Here is a 21808-nt window from a genome sequence, read left to right as displayed (position 1 = left end):
GGAATATTCACTCCAGACCCACGCAAAAGAATCTGCGACCCACAATTGGGCCGTAACCCACTGTTTGGGAAACAGTGGGTTAGCCAGTGGCATCTTGATGCGACCGAGTCAACCTTCTCTCCACTGGAATGTTATAGATCCAGTTGAACGATTACTGTTGAGGAAATGACACAGTTCGTTCCCGTTCACGAAAAGGAACAAATCACTCGCGAACATCACAATACAAATGCCTTTTGAGCCGAGTCATCTCAACTCTCTGCCTATTACCTTTTGACCCGAGTCATCTCAACTCTCTGCCTATTGCGTTTTTGACCTGAGTCATCTCAACTCTCTGCCTATTACCATGCCTTTTGACCCGAGTCATCTCAACTCTCTGCCTATTACCTTTTGACCCGAGTCATCTCAACTCTCTGCCTATTACCTTTTGACCCGAGTCATCTCAACTCTCTGCCTATTACCTTTTGACCCGAGTCATCTCAACTCTCTGCCTATTACCATGCCTTTTGACCCGAGTCATCTCAACTCTCTGCCTATTACCTTTTGACCCGAGTCATCTCAACTCTCTGCCTATTACCATGCCTTTTGACCCGAGTCATCTCAACTCTCTGCCTATTACCATGCCTTTTGACCCGAGTCATCTCAACTCTCTGCCTATTACCTTTTGACCCGAGTCATCTCAACTCTCTGCCTATTACCTTTTGACCCGAGTCATCTCAACTCTCTGCCTATTACCATGCCTTTTGACCCGAGTCATCTCAACTCTCTGCCTATTACCTTTTGACCAGAGTCATCTCAACTCTCTGCCTATTACCTTTTGACCCGAGTCATCTCAACTCTGCCTATTGCCTTTCCTTGTGCTAAATAAAATTATGCATAAAAATAGCACACAATAACATTATTACAGTTTAACCACATAACACATGAACACTCACAAAGCAGTAGGCCAGGTCACTGTTGCACCAGGTTTTGTCAATGGTATTAATATCAATGCGTCAAATCTGTTTTACAGATATGTCAAATATGAAGTATATTCATGGTAAGGATTTCCAGAAATTCCCATGCCATAGTAATCACAGTATGTTGGCAAGAAATATAGCCTGCAACCGAGTGGCTTGATGTGTTTAATGGGCCGTTGCATGAATGCCTCCCACGGTGATCGACTTCACTTTATAATTGTTTCACACCCACTATCACAACCCCTCAGGAGTTGTTCCGGAAGGTGCGCAGCATCCTGAACAAGCTGACGCCTCAGATGTTCAACCAGCTGATGAAGCAGGTGACCGACCTGACCATCGACACAGAGGAGAGGTTGAAGGGAGTCATCGACCTCGTCTTCGAGAAGGCCATCGATGAGCCCAGCTTCTCTGTGGCCTACGGGAACATGTGCCGCTGCCTCGCCACAGTAAGTGACAAATTTCGTTGTCGGATGATTGTTCTGAGGGTGGTAGCAGAGCCATAGAGTAAGACAGAGTTCCGACAACTCCGTTCACTTCATGGTGCCAGTCCATGGGGCCAGTTCATAGGGCCAGTCTCTTCTACATAGACTTCTATTGGCGAATAGGGACACTGGAAGTTTACGGAATGCATTGGAGTCTATGGGCTTACACGAGTACATGAACCACGTGACCGGGCTGGTTTCTGCCCCCTCAATGTCGCAACTCTGTCTATAGTAGAGTATAGACCCAGCCATAAGAGTATAGACTCTATACTCTATGGCTCTGGGTGATGGGCGCTGTCCGCCTGAAGATCCTAGAAGTGGACTTGTGACTTACAACCATGGAGTGGTAAATTATGTAGCGTTTTCCCCTCCATCAGCAGCTACTTTTAAAGTTCCCATGACCAAGGCACTGCTCATTGGGTAGATGTAGAAGAATAGACATTCTAGACAGCATCCAGGTGTAATAGTAAAATAGTGCAATGTTTGTAATCTTCCCCCCCCCACCTGCTTGGTCTCCCCAAGGCATCTTAGTAAGCTTGCTTTGTTAGATAAGGCTTAGATAACAGTTGTATGCTGGGATGATTATTAGGATTAATCATGTCAGAAATACTTATGGCCTCTGTGTACTGGCATCTATCAATAATTTTAAATGATCAAATCTTGAAATTAAATAATGATACTTTGTAGAACAACGGATGATGAAAATGGCCAATCTGCGATTTCTTTCATTTTAAAATGTTTGCACATTTGTATCTATAATCACATGACTGAACTACTAATGCCAGGTTGAAAGAGGTTAATTGCACATCCCTATCTGGCCCCTGTAAATTAACTTGTAAATACTTTTATTTGGTTCAATATTAAGAAAACCCTTTCACTTTCCAAACTTTTCAGAAATGGCAAAAATAACAGATATACAGCTCACAACGTGTCCTGGTGCGACACGCTGTGAGCTTATAGATTAGATCGGCTATTTTTACTACTTTTACACATCACTCTTGTACCAGGAAATACAGCATTAACAATAAAACATTAAAAGTTGGAATATGGAGATAAAGACAGCGCCACCATGCTAAACTAGACTCTCCTCACTTTGCTTGTGGTCCAGCTCAAAGTGCCCATGACTGACAAGCCGGCCACCACAGTGAACTTCCGCAAGCTTCTGCTCAACCGCTGCCAGAAGGAGTTTGAGAGGGACAAGGTGGATGACGTGGAATTTGCAAGGAAGCAGAAAGAGCTGGACTCTGCTACGGTTTGTACAAATCGGTTGTTAAAAACGTAAAAAATAACCAAAAATAGCCGATCTACATGCTCAATACGCTATGTGTTTTGAGCTTGTAGATCGACAAAGGTCCCCCCAGAATATGGATGCTTGGGTTAAAGTGGTTAAAGATAATATATGTAGTACCAAAACCATGATTTTGTACGTCCTAATTGACACCATTCTTCACAATCACTGGAAATCTCAAAAGTGTCATGAAATTGACTCGTATACCTCTAAACCAAGGAAATTACCAGATTTTTGCAAAATAATATCTAAAATCATTGCATTAGGCGATTATGGAATAATTGTGACAGGTCTAGATGAAAAGGCCTAACCGTATTCTGCTTGTCCCCACACCCCCACACACCCCCATCACACACCCTCCCATACACCCCCGTCACACCCATATCACACCCTCCCACAGTCGACGGAGCGCGAGCGTCTGCAGGAGGAGCTGCAGGACGCCAAGAACAAGGCCAGGGGGCGGTCCATCGGCAACATCCGCTTCATCGGTGAGCTCTTCAAGCTCAAGATGCTGACGGAGGCCATCATGCACGACTGTGTGGTGAAGCTACTAAAGAACCACGACGAGGAGTCGCTGGAGTGTCTCTGCAGGCTGCTCACAACCATCGGCAAGGACTTGGACTTTGAGAAAGCCAAGGTGAGACACTTATGCTCTGTACACTACACCAGCGGTGACAGTGTGTGCGACTAGTGTGAACGTGGCATTAATATTCCCTGAGAAAATAATAATTAAGACTAACATTCACCAGGCTAATTTGAGTGACAGCAGGTGATCATAGCCATCATTACTTCTGGTAAAGCTTGTATGCTCTTGGGAAGAAGAACATCTGGTGTCTTTGTGTGAGACTCGCGGGTTGTGTGAGTGTCCTCCCATTTCTTAAATTGTAGCTCTAGACAGGCCCTGGATCATTGGACTGATCCCTTCTCTCAGTATTGTGGGCTGTATTTTGCGTGTCTTAAGTACCAGGTCTTATTCCCTAACTTGAGTAAACTAAAGACCTGGAGGCGTGATCAATGCCATTTGGCTATTCTGAGTGGCCAAAGAGCATTGATCACGCCTCCAGGTCTTTAGTTTACTCAAGTTATGGAATAAGACCTGGTACTTAAGACACGCAAAATACAGCCCTGTGTCTCTAGACAGGCCCTGGATCATTGGACTGATCCCTTCTCTAGACAGGCCCTGGATCATTGGACTGATCCTTTCTCTCAGTATTCTGTCTCTAGACAGGCCCTGGATCATTGGACTGATCCTTTCTCTCAGTATTCTGTCTCTAGACAGGCCCTGGATCATTGGACTGATCCTTTCTCTCAGTATTCTGTCTCTAGACAGGCCCTGGATCATTGGACTGATCCCTTCTCTCAGTATTCTGTCTCTAGACAGGCCCTGGATCATTGGACTGATCCCTTCTCTCAGTATTGTGTCTCTATTCTGACCATGTGCTGAGAATTGCATTCTCGTTGAGTGGCCTCCTCTTTTCTCGTCTCCCGAGTAGGAAAGGAATTATTTGTTATCCCAGTGATGCGGCAGCACCTTCTCTGCAGACTTTCTAGATTCTCGAGTGTGTGTGGAATAATGGAAACTCCAATATTCTGAATAGCAATGGGCTAGTTATTTCTTAGCATGAGTGGCGGTGCAAATGGCCTTCTAAATAATGGTGTTTTGAGGCTGTGTAGAATTTCTTGCCTACAGTATATGAAAGCCTTTCTCTCCTTTTTTCTCAGAGCCTGCTAATTTTATTTAAATTTTTAAATCTAAACCCAACATTTCTTGTTTCTCTTAACACATTGTTTTAAGTTATACGAAAAGAAAATAAATTGGTCATTACTGAACTGATGTCATGGACTAAGTCGTTAGATGACATCAGCACTTGTGACCCGGTATATTACAGAGTTGGACCATTATCTAGATTTTGATTATTTTTGGGGCGAAGACCAACTAGCACAGGGTGTTATCTGTATTTCAAAAGTACAACAAACGTCCTTCTACATGAGAGGTGGCTGAAGCTGAGAGCGCACACTGGGATGCTGGGAAAGTATAATACATAATACATACCACCGTCTCTCTCTCCATTCTGTATACACTCCGACACTGAGCTCTTGAACTTGGAACATGAACATGCTTATACACCTTCTAATCTCCATATTTCTTGTTGTTTAGGCACTGCTGTGCATCTAAATGGGACTCTGTAGTTTCACAGACTAACCCATTCTTCTTCAGGATCTAGTAGAGGTAACGTGTGGTATGTGTTCAAAATAGCACAGTGTGCACTTGGCAATTTATTTATATATTATGTTTTTGGGTTATTTAACGAATACGTTGCTGTGCGATGGAATTGCGGAAATAGCCAATCTACAAGCTCACAACGCATCACATCATGGGCATATAGATTGGCTATCTTTGCTATTTTTCTTGTGTTATTAACATTTTGCTGATCAGCGGCCAGAAAGTCACAAGGTTAATTTGGCCAAAGGAACCAAAGTGCCCAGACCTCTTTCTGCAGTGATCAAATTGAAAGCAGGTTTCACATTCTTATTCAAGCTATCTCTCATCCAGTGTGTCGGTTGTGGCTGCAGAGCTCTTTTGAAGTTTTGCAGTGATCTGTTATTCAAAAGGGTGTTGTCTGTCTCTAATCTAACCCACTGGTAATCAAGTGCAGTGACAACTCCTGGCAGTACCGGGGACGTGCTACCAATATATTATCCAGGTTTGTTTCAAACATTAAAACACTGCTTCATGTCAATGAAAGCAAATGTTTTAGGAGCGTGCTGATTTGACCATGGTAATGGGTGCTCTGGCTTCCTTCACACATGATTCTCCTACCCAGCTGTGTGGTCATTTTTTTGGCAGATACAGCGCCGACCCATTGCGTTCTATGTGGGTTCTGTTTTTGCGGGCAATTATTGTTTTTGTTCTAACCTCATTCAGTTTCTGTTAGGCTGGTGTGTCAGTAAAAGAGTCATAAAATGCAATATTGCTAAATTGAGTGAAATAATGTGAAGTCAAAGCAACGTGTTGTCCACTAAAGTGAATAGGGAGACATAGGACATTAATGTAACTCCATGCTCTCTCTCTCATCTCTCTCTCTCTCTCTCTCTCTCGACAGCCTCGCATGGATCAGTATTTCAATCAAATGGAAAAAATCGTCAAAGAGCGTAAGACGTCGTCTCGGATACGGTTTATGTTACAAGACATCGTAGACTTACGATTGGTAAGTGAATGTGTTTGTTAAGATGTGTGTGTGCGTGTGTGTGTGTGTGTGTGTGTGTGTGTGTGTGTGTGTGTGTGTGTGTGTGTGTGTGTGTCGTGCTACATCTAAAATGTAGTGACTTACAAGTGCAGAATAAGAGTACGCATGAACTCTTGTCCATAAACAAGGTAAATTGCCACATAGTGTAGAGAGAACTAAATAGTGCGTCGAAGAAACTTGGATACCAGATAAACGATTAATTTTGAAATAGTGAGACATCTGTGTTGAGCTTGAGGTGGTGGGAAGACGTCCACTTGTCAGCAATGCACTCTTCTACCTGAGTGGCAGAGGGGGAGGGAGAAAGAACATTAAACTTTAGGGACCATGAAACAACCGATTAGTTCGGGCCTGTGTTCTCGACCCAGAACTTTGCCCTTCTCCCCCTGCAGCACAACTGGGTGTCAAGGAGAGCCGACCAGGGCCCTAAAACCATCGAGCAGATCCACAAGGAGGCCAAGATCGAGGAGCAGGAGGAACAGAGGAAGGTGCACCAGCAGCTACTCTCCAAGGACAGCAAGTCCAGAAGGCCAGGTCAGACTCAGACCCCACTGTCCAAATCCTCTTTAAGGCTTAGGACCACATAGGCACAGCAATGGTCACCCAGGCAGAAGAGCATGGTCTTCCCACAGCCTGCAGAGATCCCTGTAGTGGCCAGAAAGCAGTGGTGGAAGAAGTACTCAGATATTTGAGGGGCGCTAGCCCCTCCTATGTCCAGCTTTTAGTGTGTGTGGAAACGCAAACATTGTCCTACACAAACATTAAATCCCATTGACAATGAATGGACAATTTTGAGTGTTTGTGTAAACTCAAACATTGCGTAACACAAACCATTGAAGACAAAAGTGAGGACGCAACTTGTGATTGGCCGGAATGAGATAATGTGGACTGGGGGGGTACAGGCTTTAGTTTAGACATAATATTGGTCCGACAACCTACCTCAAACCCTAACCGCAAGCACGGGAGCAGCGCATGTTTGACCACATGTCCGACCGTTGTTTCCGCATGTCGGTCTGTTGGTGTGTCTAATCTGCATGTGCATCCCGGACTGGGACCAATCGGAAGGCTGACAATGGGTCAATTGCCAGCCCTCTAGCCTTTACCATTACCTCTAATGGATGTTTTAATTTCATTTGTTTGCGTGTGTGTGTGTGTTTGTTTCAGCAGATCCCAGAGCAGAGCAGCAGAGAGAGCAGCGCGTACAGAGAGAAGAGACCTGGAACACTGTGCCTATGACCAAGAACAGCAGGACCATCGACCCCACCAAGATCCCCAAGATCTCCAAGGTCGGATAACCGTGCACCTCCGTGAAGTGTGTTATAACCGTTCACCTCCGTGAAGTGTGTTATAACCGTGCACCTCTGTGAAGTGTGTTTCCCTGAAAAGCATATACTGAGCATATTGATCTTTAATATCAAGTCTTGGTCCTGAAAATGTGGTGGACATTTTAAACTATTACATGTCAAATAATGTCAGTGTAATATTGTTCTGACACCAGCCTGCCAAAGAGGTACAATCATGCACCAAGTGAGATATTCTGACCATGTGCTGCTTATATATATATATATATATATATATATATATATATATATATATTATATATATTATATATATAGTTTAATGGGTAATAATCTGCAGTGGTTGGAGGTGGTCTCCCTACTTCCTTTCTACCTACCTAGAAATCTTTATTGTAGAAGCGATTTGTTATGATTTGTAGCATTATTAAGCCAGAAAGCAGCATGCAGGTGTGTGGTGGGCTTAGAATTTATGGATCATTATTTTTCCATTGGTTTATAAGAATAACTAATATGCATACAGTAGGTCTTTATATTGCCTGTCGGGTACATTCAGGGATTGTCAGACCTTAATGAGGGCCTTTAATTCAACAAAAAGTCAAAAGACTTGACTTTCAGCACTTTGTATTCCGAGTCTGGAAAACTTGGATGTGTCTGTATGCAGGTTTCTTGAGAAGGTTGAATAATTACAATAACAATTCGTTGTTGTCGCGTACCGTGAATAGGGACGTTTGTTCACCCTGCAGAGATGCGAGTCTTGACATGTTAGAAATGCTCCCCTCTCAGGATCATTCTGGGGTTTTTGTTTTCTTTGTTCTTTCAGTTGTCACTTCCCCATTAGCTGTGATGTTTAGTTTTTTTTTGTTGCACACAGAAAGTTGGCTGTTGACAAACAGATCTTTGCTGGAGTCCTTGCTTATGCATGCTGTTGATGGGATATGTACATGACAGCCATATCCCCTGTCCTCATCTGATCCCAGTTCCTGGTTTTCTAGTTCAGTAGAACACTGCACGGTCTGCCTGCTGCTGCACAGATGAGGCTCAGTCACATAAAGCACTGCAGTGCTCCCTCCCGGCTCCCCCTGCAGGACGGAGTTGGCCATGTTTTCCCAAACTGTAGGATTGTTCAACGTTTTGGATGGGCATTTTATAGAGAGAGGCATTTTATATAATTTGAGAGGCACTTTCTATAAAGTGCACAATAACCTAATAACCTAGTAAAAATTATAGGAACACTTTTGGCCTTTTCCATTGCATAGAACTGGCTCCGCTTAAATTGACTAGCTTTCTTTCCCACTGCTGATAGGTTCTCTTCAATATAGCTGGTGGTAGTAGCTTTGTCCATCCCTCTCCCTGTGTAGGGGAGTGCTTAACAATTCTAAAGTTTAAGTGAATGAACAAAAATCACCCTCATGTGAAGTGATGGGTGCCTCAGTTAATGTTTGATAATAGTAATCTTTAAGCAAACATTAAAAAAGTAAAAGTCCATAGACTTGGCTGCCACATGACGTCATGTGGGGTGCTTTGACATTGGAGGGGTTTCTGACAACATTTTAGGCAAGAAATAGGCATATAATAATATTAATTTCACATTTACAGTAGCTAATTTAAGAATGTGTTAACAATATTCTATATATTATAGGGGAGGCTGTCCAGATGCAGTTATGCACGATGCATTGAAGTGACAATTCTCAGTCAGTCAGTAGTCTGCAGTGTTTTACTTTTCACTTGTCCTTTTGGTATCGCCAGAGCTTGATGGAGGTTATTTAAAAAATAAAAGTACTAGGTACTTTTGCCTAATGTTAAACCAAAAAAGCAAGTCGAGTTGAGCAGGTTCTATGCAACGGAAATGCACCAACAGGGGATGCCTTTGCCCTTTGCTCCTGTGTTTTTCTGACAGAAAAAGAAAGTGCCTCAAAAGTTCATCTCCTGGCCTGCTTAGGTATTGTTTGGAAGTGGAAATGATTGTGTGTTTGCACTTTTGGCATTCATATAAAGCCCAAACTGCACCATTCACCATGCAACTCCTTGCAACATGCAACTATTGAAACTACTCACAACCATTATCCCCAATGGCAGTTGCATTGGTGCGTTTGACCTTAAAACTGTTTGGTTGCAAGGAGTTGCGACTAGATCTAAATTCTAGTCACCTCTATTGGTCTTTAAAATACAGAAGGTACTTTTGTTGCCTTATCTCAAGTCCAAAACAAATGCAAGCACATTCAATTAATAGGACAAAGCTCCAGCTATCATCTGTGCACATCTCTCAACACGGAGGGGGTTTTGGCAGCTGAGGAGGCATTTTGATTGGTTGATCTGTGTGGCATATGCTCAGTTTCCAGTATTTAAGTGGGGGATGGGAGAGGACATCAAGAGTTCAGCAATGTTCATTAGCCCAGGCTCATGTAATACAGCGTTTATCTCGAAACTTTATCTTGAATAATACTTGATCTCAATTACCTTTTTGGATAGCCTAAGAGGAAAGATAATGGACTCTGTTAAAGAGCAATTGAGGGCAGGATATAAGCAGCCCTTTGTCAGCACATCTCACGCTCAGTCAGTGCTTAGTACTTGCGTATGCATATTTTGCAGTACAGTGAAATGTGGTATGTCCTTACTATAATACATATATATATATATATATATATATATATATATATATATACACACACACACACACACACACACACACACACACACACACACACACACACACACACACACACTGTAGTGGTTTACATTTTATAGCTACTTTATCCAAGGCGTTTTGCAGTGTTCATTCATTCATTCGCATACCGACAGCAGAGGTATGGCACCAACCAGCGGTTAGAAGCCTCTGCCATGAACAATTCAAAGCGTCGTGCAGACCATTTTTGTTTACATATATTTGCATTTGTCTTTAGCTCACAGATGGGCTCCTGTTTACTGTCTAAAGAAAACAGAAATGGCAGGTATTTGACGATGACCTCTGAACTTTCAGCCTCAGATGGACGAGAAGATTCAGCTCGGCCCGCGTGCTCAAGTCAACTGGATGAAGGGAAGCAGTGGCGGAGCCAAGGCCACTGGCACTGATTCAGGTCAGCCAGTATGAATATTTACCTGACATAGATGAGGAAGATCTTGTTTCCATTAACAGTATTCCTGATATTGTATTGTGTTTAAATGTTTTTCAACTGGTCAGCAAAATGAGATATCGGCAAATAATTACACTAATTGTAAATAGGTTTTTGAGGTAATTGTTTATCCCCCAAATTCACGTAGGCTAATTTGACCTGTTAGATGCACAAATAAGTCGCTGTGTCCAAAAATGTAGTTACTCCACTTTGGCTTTGTAGGGCATTTTTCACCCAGGAGTTGCCCCTTAAAGTGTATACTACCAATGCGTATGAGTAGTTTCATAATGGCCATAATTCTTTCCCATCCCTATCAGAACTATCAAGGTCTGCCGGCAGCAGTCTGAATCGCTATTCTGCACTTCAGTCCACCCCTCCACCGCAGACCTCCACCCCAAACACACACACCCCAGACTACGACTCCAGGAGAACTCTGGGAAGGTAAGGGGCATATTTCTTAGAAAGAAATTAGAGCTTAAACTGAGCTTTAGCACTCAAGTGGCGCAGGAGAAAAGTACCTTCCCACGACCGCTGAGTCTAGGGCTTTCAAATTACTACATTTCCTACATATCATAATGTTATTTCGGACCATAATAAAGTCACATACAAATGCATTGCATTTCAACAAGCTCTGAACAAAACACAAATAATTCAGCCTTTCTTAAGCCTTATTTAACATGACAAAATGTAGTTGTGTGTATTTCTGTCTTTTTAGCTACCAAGTGTTTAACATTGATGATACAGTAGTTAAGTACAGTACATCTCTCTTTCATTTGCATTTCAATGAGTCATTTATGGGGACATGGTGGCACAGTTGGTAGTGCCTCACAGCTAGAAGGTCCTGGGTTCTCTCCTCTGCGTCATCAGTGCCCATACCCAAGGCGAGGTTGGCGAAAGGGCCTATCTGTGTGGAGTTTGCATGTTCTCCCCGTGTCCCCTAGGGTAGGTACCCTCACAAAAAACATGCAGTAATCCTGGTCTCTTGGATACCTACCTCCCCCTTGCCAGCCGAGGCGCCTGATGGAGGGGAAGGGAATTGGTCGGAAAAACGTGTTCCTCCCACGCGCTACGTCCGGCCAGGGAAACTACCCCCTGTCAGGTGAAAAGAAGCAGCTTGGACTCCTCATGCATAGAAGGAGGCATGAGGTCAGTCCTCTGCCCCCCCCAGGTTGGCAGAGGAAGTGTAGTGCCCAGGATTACATTAGATAATTGACACTGGCCTGGGTGAAAAAATGGGTTGCATTAAAAAAATGCAAAAAATTATTATTAAAAAAGTGAAGATTGACAGGAAAGCGGGAGAGAGAAGGGGAGAGACATGCAGCAAAGGTCGTCATGAACAGGACTCGAACATGCAACGCGCTGTCAGGCCAGAGCCTATTATTTGGCATGCATCTGGACCACTAGGCCACCGGGCACCTCGAAGTGTGCCATTTGTTAATGCACATATTTCTACGAGCTGGGACAGTGCCTGTCAGTCGGGAATGTTGAGCAGGAGGAATAGGATGTAGATTCTATGTCCTCGAGGTGAGGCTTCCTCACTGGCAGGTGTAGGATGCCCAATGAATGGAAGTGGGAGGAATTCATTGGCATCATGACTAAATTGGGAGAAATAGGGGAGGGGATATTTTGCTCATCTAGTGCATGTCCAAATCATAGGTCCAAACATTTTTTGTTTCTCTCTCTCTCTCTGCTATATGATCTGACTTCATGTCTTTCTCTTTTTCTTCACACAAGTCGCAGCAGTGTAGGGAGAGAACGCAGTGAGAAGCCACTGAGCTCTGTCCCGTTGTCGCGGCCGGGGCCTTTTGTCAGGAGAGGAAGCTCCAAAGAGCTGCCGGAGAGCCCTTCCCCAGAGGAGCCCCGCAGAGACAGAGACACGCCCGAGCCTAGGAGACCAAGTGTCACCGAGGACAAGACGGAACCAGAGCGTAACAGAGCCAGAGAACCTGGTGAGGGACACTACCGTGTGTACAAACATGCAAACAGAACATAATAAAGACCACACAATTTTTTTGAATTATGTACTCTACTCCCATTAGCCAGACCCACAAGTGATACAGTATGTGTCCCTAGTTTGGAGGCAGTTGGACTACTGGTGTGATCATGCTTTAAGTAACGTAATTACATTCCCGAAGGTGTTGGCAGAAACCCTTTGTGTTTCATAAATTGAATGCCATTTTATTTTTTCTAAAAACAAAACCTCAATTTAACTCAGATGATTGTTTAAATGAAACAAAATGCATGTGTTCCATTTGTAGACTGAGACTAGATTTCAATTAGCACTGAGGATTTTACAGTGCAGGCTGCAGAGAAGTGAACAAATCATCGCTCATCCATGAAAGAAAGAAAAACTGAAGTGAATGCTGGAGCTGAATATACTCAGATTGAACAAAAAGGAAAGGGCATGAAGAAGGTCAAACGACCAAATGCGTGAGTGTGCAGTTGCTGCTTTCTTTTGTTCACAGTGTAGGCTACTGAAGGAAAACTAAACTGCTACTGGTATTGGGGAGTATTTAGTACATGAATAATATACCTCTAAAGGCCTTTTCAGGCGAGGAGCGACTGACGCACCTATTAATTCAGTCGTTTCTTTTTTTTTTGTTGAGGGGCGATTACGCAATCGTATTTTCACGCGCGTGCTCTTTTTGAAGCTCCTGTCGCCCCAGATTTTGCGCTTGGTCTTTGGAACCTTCAGGAGGTCAGCATCACTGTACCTGAGGGAACGGGACATGTGGCTCGAGGAGGGCAGAGAGGTAGTGCAGTGCCTTGTAGGAGGTGAGCAGCATTTTGTGGTGGACTCTTTTGTTTGACGGTCAGCCAGTGGAGGTCGTGGAGGACTGGCGCGATATGGTCTCTGGAGCGTGTATGGCTGAGTAGGCGCGCAGCTGAGTTTTTAACATATTGGGACGTGATGCCATGGATGGAGGATGCTGTTGCAGTTGTCTAACTGGGATGAAATTAAGGCGTGGATGAGTGTTTGCTTTCAGCAGCAGAAGGGGTCACGGAGGGCTGGAGACGCTCAATGTTCCTGAGGAGGAAGAAGGCTCTTTTAACAATGTGGTTCACATGGTGGATGAATGATAGCGGGTAGGGTAAGAAAATGACACCTAGGTTGCGGACGCGGGTGGAGGGTGTGACAAGGGAGCTGTCGAAATGCAAGAAGTCATGAGCGGAGTGGATAAGGGAGTTTTGGCCAATGATAATGGAAAAAAAGGAATTGGAAAGAGGTTTTTATGTCAGTTCAATAGATATATCATCTGCAAAAGCAAGATTTATCATCTCCTTACAACAGAAGTTCCCAAACGTTCAGTTCAAGCCCAAACTTAACAAAAGCACAAAAAAGAAAACTGTGAAAAGAAATTGCAGGTCTAGATGCTCACAATGCGTTGCTTGTAGATCTTCAAGTTTCAATATTTCTTAAATGTTTTTGAAATGTTTAATTTATTTCCTGAAAACTTTCTTATTCTTTTATCATTTGAATTGATTTTTTTAAACGATATTTACTCACAGCCCATACAAATTATTCTGTGACCCAAGAATGTGTCCCGAGCTCCGACCAATTGTTGTAAGCCACTGCCCTACAAGCATTTTGTTGTGTTGTGACTCTGATTCGTCCCTGACAGTGAAAGCTGAGCCAGTTGCCCAGAGGCCCCAGACACCCCAGACACCTGACAGACCGGCCTTGTCAGAGGAAGAGATGGAGAGGAAATGCAAGTCTATTATTGACGAGTTCCTACACATCAATGATCTCAAGGTACAGGGACCCCCCAATGAATCTTGTAATGTGATAAAATTCACTGCACTGTGATGTCCTCCTCTCCAGTGGTGTCATGTTCGTAGAACGCAGTACCACGCCGTGTTGCCAGTCATTTTTTGACGTTCACACACCAGGACGAAACGGAACGGTGCGCGTGCATGCTAGAACGCGTCCCCCTATTCAAGATGGTTTTAGATATTTTAGATTGTAGCAGTGAGCCCCCTTTCTGAAACCAGCTCCTCGCCACTCGCCCTACACACTTGCCCTCGATATGCGCGTTCACGCGAGGCTGCGCCATATTAAGTGTCGTCCGAAACCAAGCAGCCTTGAGTGGAAGTGGCTTATAAAGCCCTCAAGAGCGAGTCTGTGCCGATCTAGACTCGATTGCCTTGTGCAGCCCTGCTCTCTGTCCGCATGGAAACCGCAACCTACAAATGGAAGTACCACCACAAATAAATTATAAATAAACAATCTTCATCTGATGCAGAATAGACAACGCTCCAACTGATGTTCACAAGGGCTCTTTATTTACCCCACCGTGAAAAACTATAAATGAAACCACACAAACAAAACAACTTTTAACACAATGATTTATAAACACCATGGATGTATATGACATTGACAGTCACGCTGTATTTCCTTTTTCCATATGAATGAAATCCACATGTCACACAAACATACATGATGCAATGCAATATAGCTGTAGGCCTACAAACAAAATAAAAGGTAACACAATTGCATGATGGTAACCATGGCAACAAATGGTGTCTGTTTCCTGTTTCTGCACAAGGAGGACAAGTGTATTTCCAAACAGTTTTTTATACCCAGCACCCTAATCAAGGGAACTTGATTCAGCTGGAGGGGCACTTCCTGACGAGGGAACCTCCCGAGAGCACTTCAAGTCAAGGGACTGGTTTCAGAAAGGGCCTAGCAGTGAGCCTGTTGTCTTTGATGTCATGGACACTGGGCTCACTTCCTTCCTGGACTACATGTTGTCTCAGTAAGACAGCTCTCCCCCCTATCCACAAGGAGGAGCAGTGCACCAAAGAATTATGGGAATTGTTGTCCAGGAAGGTAGTGAGACCAGTGTCCATGACATCAGAGACACCAGGCTCACTGCTACAATCTAAAATATCTAAAACCACATATTACACACATAAATACCCCCAGGAAAGTGATCTAAAGCTTCTAAACGTCATTGACATATATTTTTTTGCAAAAAGGGTGAAGTGTCCCTTTAATGCCACACTGCGAGCTTGCACATCTGCTATTTTTGAACATTTATGATTATATATATTTTTTTATGTTTGAAAAATGTTGAATAACCTGAAATACAAAAGAGTGTGTGTACTACTGATTTAGGGAAGGCATTTGTAGAATCTGCCTAGGTCTTAATTCAGTCTCATACGTCGTGCTTTTGTGAATGCACTGAATTCCTGATGAGGATATCCACCAGATAATACAGACCAGATCAGAGTCTTGTGTCTTAAATGTAACTAGCTGACACTGGGTATATGGACCTGGTCTTCTCTGTCTGTCCACAGGAGGCTGTGCAGTGTGTGGACGACCTGGCGTCTCCGCTACATGTGTTTGTGCGAGTGGGAGTGGAGTCTACTCTGGAGCGCAACCAGACCAAACGGGAACACACAGGCCAGCTCTTCTTCCAGTTGGTGCAGCTGGGGATTCTGCCTAAACCCGAGCTATGTAAAGGGTCAGTCTCCCCCCGAATGCATACAGTTGAGAAATGTCATGTCAGTGAATTGTTTGAAACCTGGAGGTGCTCCAAAGTAGACCATGTTGGGGAAACTTTGACAGCGAGTGTAAGAAGGCCTCTTACTACATGCGTACTAAAAGGAAATCAGCACGTACAGACACATCATAGAGTGCACCTTGACCATCAGTCATTTAAAGTGAAATGCCCAACAACTTGGAGCAGAGTCAAAACGCCATAACAGCCCCTTAATCTCTTAGAGGCACAATGTAATGTACGTAATCCAAATGTAAGGCCCAAAACATGTGACTGGAAGCTGCTATCACTCCCAAATTTACTTGACATTTCTCTTAACACAAGGACTAACACGACAAAGCAACTACATCTAAACCAACCACTACATTTTGTTTGTTTCCTTATGCTGTGAAATGTTTGTTTACATCTGCAATGTTTGAGTAAAACAAACCTATATTTTTAATTAACTCAAACTAAATTATGTACACTGTACAGTATGTATAATATAATTATAACTAAATACATACATAAATGGATGCACCTGGGACGTATCCTCAGTGATGTATCCCAAGGTCATCTGGGTTTCGGGTCTCCCAATACCCCTCACTCAGGTGACCCAGCCGGGGTGATCAAGTCCCGACTTACGTCCCAGTAGCTACCCTCGATAAGTCCCATTAGGGAAAAACCAGGGCCACACAATCCGTATGTAAATATAACTTCAAAGGAATTACAACATCGAACCTTCTTGATTTTCAAGAAGGACTGGTTCTTCCACAGCCGGGAACTAATGAGTCGACCCATATTGTTTTCTGGTGTCTTTTAGAGGGGGAACATAAAACAACGGTGAAAAGTAGCTTTTTGTTGTTTACTTTAGCGGTGCTCCTTTTGTTACAGTGCTTCATATCGATTGGCTGCCAAAATGAGACGACCTCAATGGTCTCGTGGCTCAATACGAACTAAAGGAATCGTAGTGAAAAGTAAATCCTGAAATAAGTCACTGCCTGAGATTCCCTAGTCAATGCGTTGGACAACCTGTATGACAGAAAGACGTAGGTCTGTAAAATTAACTTGCTCTGATTAAAAGTCACTTCAAATTGTATGAGTACCTGGCATCAGTTGTGAATAAAAAAAAGAATAGTTATAAACAGATATTTTGTCTTTACATACACACTATGTATATGTTGTTTGTTTATTAATACTCACAAGGCAGTTGTCCAAATGCTATATAAATATATGAGCATCGCAATAGTAATTACATTTTTTATAATGGTATTCAATAATTGATAGTAAAATTTGATTATAACAAAATTGTAAGAACTGTGTGTGCGTGTGTTTTCCTCCAGGTTTGCGGACACCCTGGAGCTAGCAGACGACATGGCCATCGACATTCCCCATATCTGGCTGTACCTGGCCGAGCTGCTCAGCCCAGTGCTGAAGGAAGGGGGCTTCTCTATGAGAGAGCTCTTTAGGTACTGGAATGATCGTCTTTCTGTACAGCAGTGGGGGTTAAGAATACATTATTGATGCGTCTTACTTGGATGGAACGCACGGTTAATTCTTCTGACGGGTTTTGAACAAAATACCCAGTAACCTCAATTTCATTGTCACCCCTTCTTAACCCATTTTGGGCGGGAACCCCTTTTGATGTTGGCACATGTTATGCTTTAGCTATTGAAAAATAGCAGATCTGCAAGCTCATAGCGCGCCACCGAGTGGCGTGCTACGAGCTTGTAGGTCTGCTATTTTTGAAAAATTGAAGAACCACTGACAGAAACATAGCTTTTTCAGAAAACTGTAGAAGACATTTTTTGAATCTGATCTCAGGTCAAAATGGGTTTAACAAGCTGTTTGTTTTAGCAACCCTCCTGGACTCTCATCTACACCTGTCGTTTGTTCACAGCGAATTAAGCAAACCTTTGCTTCCTGTGGGAAGAGCTGGGATCTTATTTTCTGAAATACTGCACATACTATGCAAACAAATGGTAAGGAAAACGTTTGAATCCCACATATTTTTTTACTGTGTTCAGCCATTTGTATGTGCAGGTGCTTATTATGAAGCAAGTGGAGAGTACATATGCTGTGCTAACATCGATTAAGAATAAAAGAGTCCTGTTACTCTCATATTCATGTAAGCATTGCTATTTCTGTGGTTGTGCGTGTTTGTGTCATCCAAAGATTGACCAGATTTAGGGTGCAACAGTTAATCAAAGTACTGGCTCTGTGAAAAAGAAAAATCGATAATTTAATCAAACTAGAGGTTCGGACTGCGACACGGTCTTCACATCTAGAGTTCTGTCCGCGGCGCTCACACATGTCACACATGTCTCCCTCACACATACGTCGTATCGCTGATGCGACCGATTATTCGAAAAAAGTTAGCAATGGAATAATTGCTAACAAGATAATAGATAGTTGTAGATAGTCCTAGACGAGATCCCTGTATCCTATTTTTCCTTGTAATCTTCAGAGCATTTCCTTTTCTTTTTTTTAAACATATGTTTATTGATTTTTCTTTACAACATACGGTAGCATTTTCAAAGCAATTATTCACATATATATATTTCCCCCCACAACCACATGGCAGCACAAATACTAAACAAAATCTTCAAAGAAACATCAGGAAATGTCCATAAATACAAAGCAAATTAACAAAAAAACAAAAAAAACACATTACATACAGTTAAACAAACAAATGCACAATGTCCCATCACAGTTCCCTACCCCCACCCTAGCCCAAACATTTAGACTCTCGTAGAGGTTTTCTTCGATTCTGACGAATCTCTCTACGAGAGTCTAAACGTTTTACCCCCCCATAACTTCGCGAAGAGCAACGTTTGTGCCTCAATATCACTCTTACCTTGTACAAATGCAAATTCTAAGCTGCTTTTAATTTTGCCCCACTTGTTTGTGAGGTGTTCGTCACCATATTAAACACCGAAACTGCTTATTTTTCAATAAAAAATGTATTTTAATCCACTCTGTTCATACTCTGTCTCGGAATCTGGCGGCCATCTTGGTTTTCTCTACATTGTAAATGCGCAAGAGAACCCTGGCCGCTAGGGGCGCGGCCAATGTTCTGTTGCGCATTTACAATGGAGGATTCCGAGACAGAGTGGATTAAAATACATTTTTTATTGAAAAATAAGCAGTTTCGGTGTTTAATATGGTGACGAACACCTCACAAACAAGTGGGGCAAAATTAAAAGCAGCTTAGATTTTGCATTTGTACAAGGTAAGAGTGATTTTGAGGGACAAACGTTGCTCTTCGCGACGTGATGGGGGGGGGGGGGGGTAAAACATTTAGACTCTCTGAGAGATTTGTCAGAATCGAAAAAAACCTACGAGAGTCTAAATGTTTGGGCTACCCCCACCCTACAGCTGACTACTCCAATTAACCACTATACATCCAAAGCCTCTTCAATATCACCTTTATAGGACACCTATAAAGCCCAAGAACTTCTCCCATATCTTATAAAATACAGCAGGTTTCTTCCTAATTACATACGTTAGTTTCTCATGTGCCAAACTGGTCGTTAAATTAGCCAAAAGCCTTCAGAGCATTTTCTGACAAACGGGGTGTATTAATCGTCATTGTTGTCTAAAGCCTGTTTATAAATGTAGCTTGACTGCTGTCAGCTAAGCTGTTTTAGGCCTACCGTTTCTGATCTGGCCCTCATTCTCCGCTCCACAGAGCCATAGGAAAGTAGGTGTTTTGTGGAGGGAATCTGGCCTCAGCTGGAGTGACTTCCTACCAGAGGGAGAAGACGTCCAGGAATTCATCTCACAACAGGTACTGTGATCTGTGCTGTATTTTAGAATTATTGATTTGAAGTGGCAAACTTTGCTGGGTTGTGCATCGTCATTCTGGAACAACCAAATTAGTAGCCTCTGGTGTTTTAAAGGAGAATTTCATGCTAGAAGGCTTTCTTACCTTTATTTGTAGTTATGTCCCCACCAAAGAGGTCCAGGTGTTATTTTGTGCAAAAGCGCATTATTGGCTATTTCCCCTAATGTAAGCCCTCAATGAATTGAATTGAATTGAATGGGGCATTGGGGTGTTGTGCTAATTTCCATCACTCATAAATGTTATATATGTCCTCTCTTCATAATGTAAATAGTATCCCAAGTGGCACACTTTACTACTTATTTCAATGGAAATAACCAAATTAGCACAAAAACCCAACCCTCATTGAGAGCTTATATAAGGGGAAATAGACAATAATGCACTTTTGCACAAAATAAACACCTGGACTTCTTTGGTGGGGACGTAACGACTACAAATAAAGGTAAGAAAGCCTTCTAGCATGGAATTCTCCTCTCTTTTGTACATCTACCTACATCTACCCCTTTGTAGACAAGTGATGTTAACAACAACAATTATGATTAAATAACTTTTAAATTGAATAATGATGTCCACCCCCTCCATCCTCTCTTGTTTGTCCTGACAGAAGCTTCAGTTCACTCTGTCAGAGTGCTCCAGTCCTGAAAAAGCTCTGTCTAAACGAATCCTGTCTCCTGAGGAGATGAGCAAACAGCTGGAGAGACTCCTGCTTGAGGACATGGCCACCGACGAGCAGATCTTTGACTGGGTAGAGGTACGGCTGGAGGATGGATTATTTTAATGAACGATAAGGGAAAGTAATTAATATATATTGAAATGGTAGTTGTTTTCTTGATAATCTTGTGTGTACAGCGAAAATAGTTTGCGAAGAAATCATCTCCATCATGATATCAAGTATTTGGGCTAGGGCTTTGGGACAAAAGTAATCCTAATGGACTTAATTTTGAAAGGGGTCATGAATGAATGATAAAGGGCACCACTCACTTCACACAAGTGTGGGGCAGACATACATATTACTTTGCCATTGACTTGAATGCCACATGACGTCACGGGGGGACAGACATTCATGGAATTGAGATCGATGAGAACACTCATCGATAATCAAAAAAATATATATATATATCTTGCATCCCTAATATGAACCCCAGTGTCCTCATTCTGGGCATGTCATAATGGAAAAACGTTATAAATTGCAGATCTACATGCTCACAACGGCAAAGAGAATTAGACCACCGGGAGACCCTGGACAACGAAGTATATAGAGTTTAAGTAGTTATGGGTGGTAACAGCTCCTCCCTTGAATGTGAAATTGACATACGTTTCGTCCTCTCCCATGTCCTCTTCACTCCCACAGGCCAATCTAGATGAATCTCAGATGAGCTCATCTCCATTCCTGAGGGCTTTGATGACGGCCGTCTGTAAGGCAGCAGTGAAAGGTGAAGACTCCACCCGGAGGGGAAAGAGAGACTATTATACCAGATTGGCTGTGTTTATTGCATCATTTGAAACACCGTCAGGCTCGAAGCAGAGCAGCTCACCAGCTATACCCCCCTTCCCTCATCTTTTTGTTTCCCCTTGCAGATGAGAACAGCACCTGTCGGGTTGACACGGCCATCATCCAGAGAAGATTGCCCGTTTTACTCAAGTACCTTAACTCAGACACTGAGCGACAGCTGCAAGCACTTTATGCACTTCAGGCTCTGATCGTCACCTTGGATCAGCCTCCAAGTGAGTGCCGCGCCACTGTGCCACATGTTTTGCATGGAGTCAAGTGTTTTGTGTCAAATGGTCGTCAAGGTAATTCTGAACTCTTGTTGGGACAGCGGAAAAGGTTTTCAGATAACTATCAGTTAGGTTGCCCACCCGTCTGACAACTTAACATGGCAGGTGTGCATTTTCAGAGCAGGTTTATTTTAACATTTTAATTGTGTTCTGGCTTCGATCAATGAAACTAACATAGTATACGTTAAAATGCTATTCATCGGTATCACAAGTTTTAGGAAAAAAGTATTAGTATAGTCTCATTGAGATCAGAAATCTCTTTTACAAGTGACCTCTTGTAAAACCACTTGCAATTCCCTCACAGCCCACCAGTGGGCCCCGTC

General features: G+C 42.9%; 1 protein-coding gene across 2 annotated transcripts in view; it reads left to right on the top strand.

Annotated features, from left to right (window-relative positions):
* LOC308335926 (eukaryotic translation initiation factor 4 gamma 3-like) overlaps positions 1–21808 on the top strand; it is a 79912-nt gene that overhangs the window by 53810 nt on the left and 4294 nt on the right. The window contains exons 17-33 of one of the 2 annotated variants that reach the window (XM_080793149.1): positions 1205–1402; positions 2547–2690; positions 3127–3363; positions 5831–5935; positions 6364–6505; positions 7136–7257; positions 10247–10343; positions 10697–10820; positions 12114–12328; positions 14003–14133; positions 15681–15847; positions 17206–17331; positions 17763–17844; positions 19554–19652; positions 20311–20457; positions 21058–21139; positions 21285–21431. In XM_080793149.1, the coding sequence (XP_080649275.1) occupies positions 1205–1402; positions 2547–2690; positions 3127–3363; positions 5831–5935; positions 6364–6505; positions 7136–7257; positions 10247–10343; positions 10697–10820; positions 12114–12328; positions 14003–14133; positions 15681–15847; positions 17206–17331; positions 17763–17844; positions 19554–19652; positions 20311–20457; positions 21058–21139; positions 21285–21431 (2365 nt within the window). The remainder of the gene's footprint in view (positions 1–1204; positions 1403–2546; positions 2691–3126; positions 3364–5830; positions 5936–6363; positions 6506–7135; positions 7258–10246; positions 10344–10696; positions 10821–12113; positions 12329–14002; positions 14134–15680; positions 15848–17205; positions 17332–17762; positions 17845–19553; positions 19653–20310; positions 20458–21057; positions 21140–21284; positions 21432–21808) is intronic. The other variant, XM_080793148.1, reaches the window with a different exon arrangement.

This window comes from Protomyctophum bolini (genome assembly GCF_963924005.1).
Source record: "Protomyctophum bolini genome assembly, chromosome: 2".
Classification (NCBI taxonomy): Eukaryota; Metazoa; Chordata; class Actinopteri; order Myctophiformes; family Myctophidae; genus Protomyctophum; species Protomyctophum bolini.
Note: the sequence above shows the minus strand (reverse complement) of the source record. Positions and strands in the feature narration are given on the sequence as shown.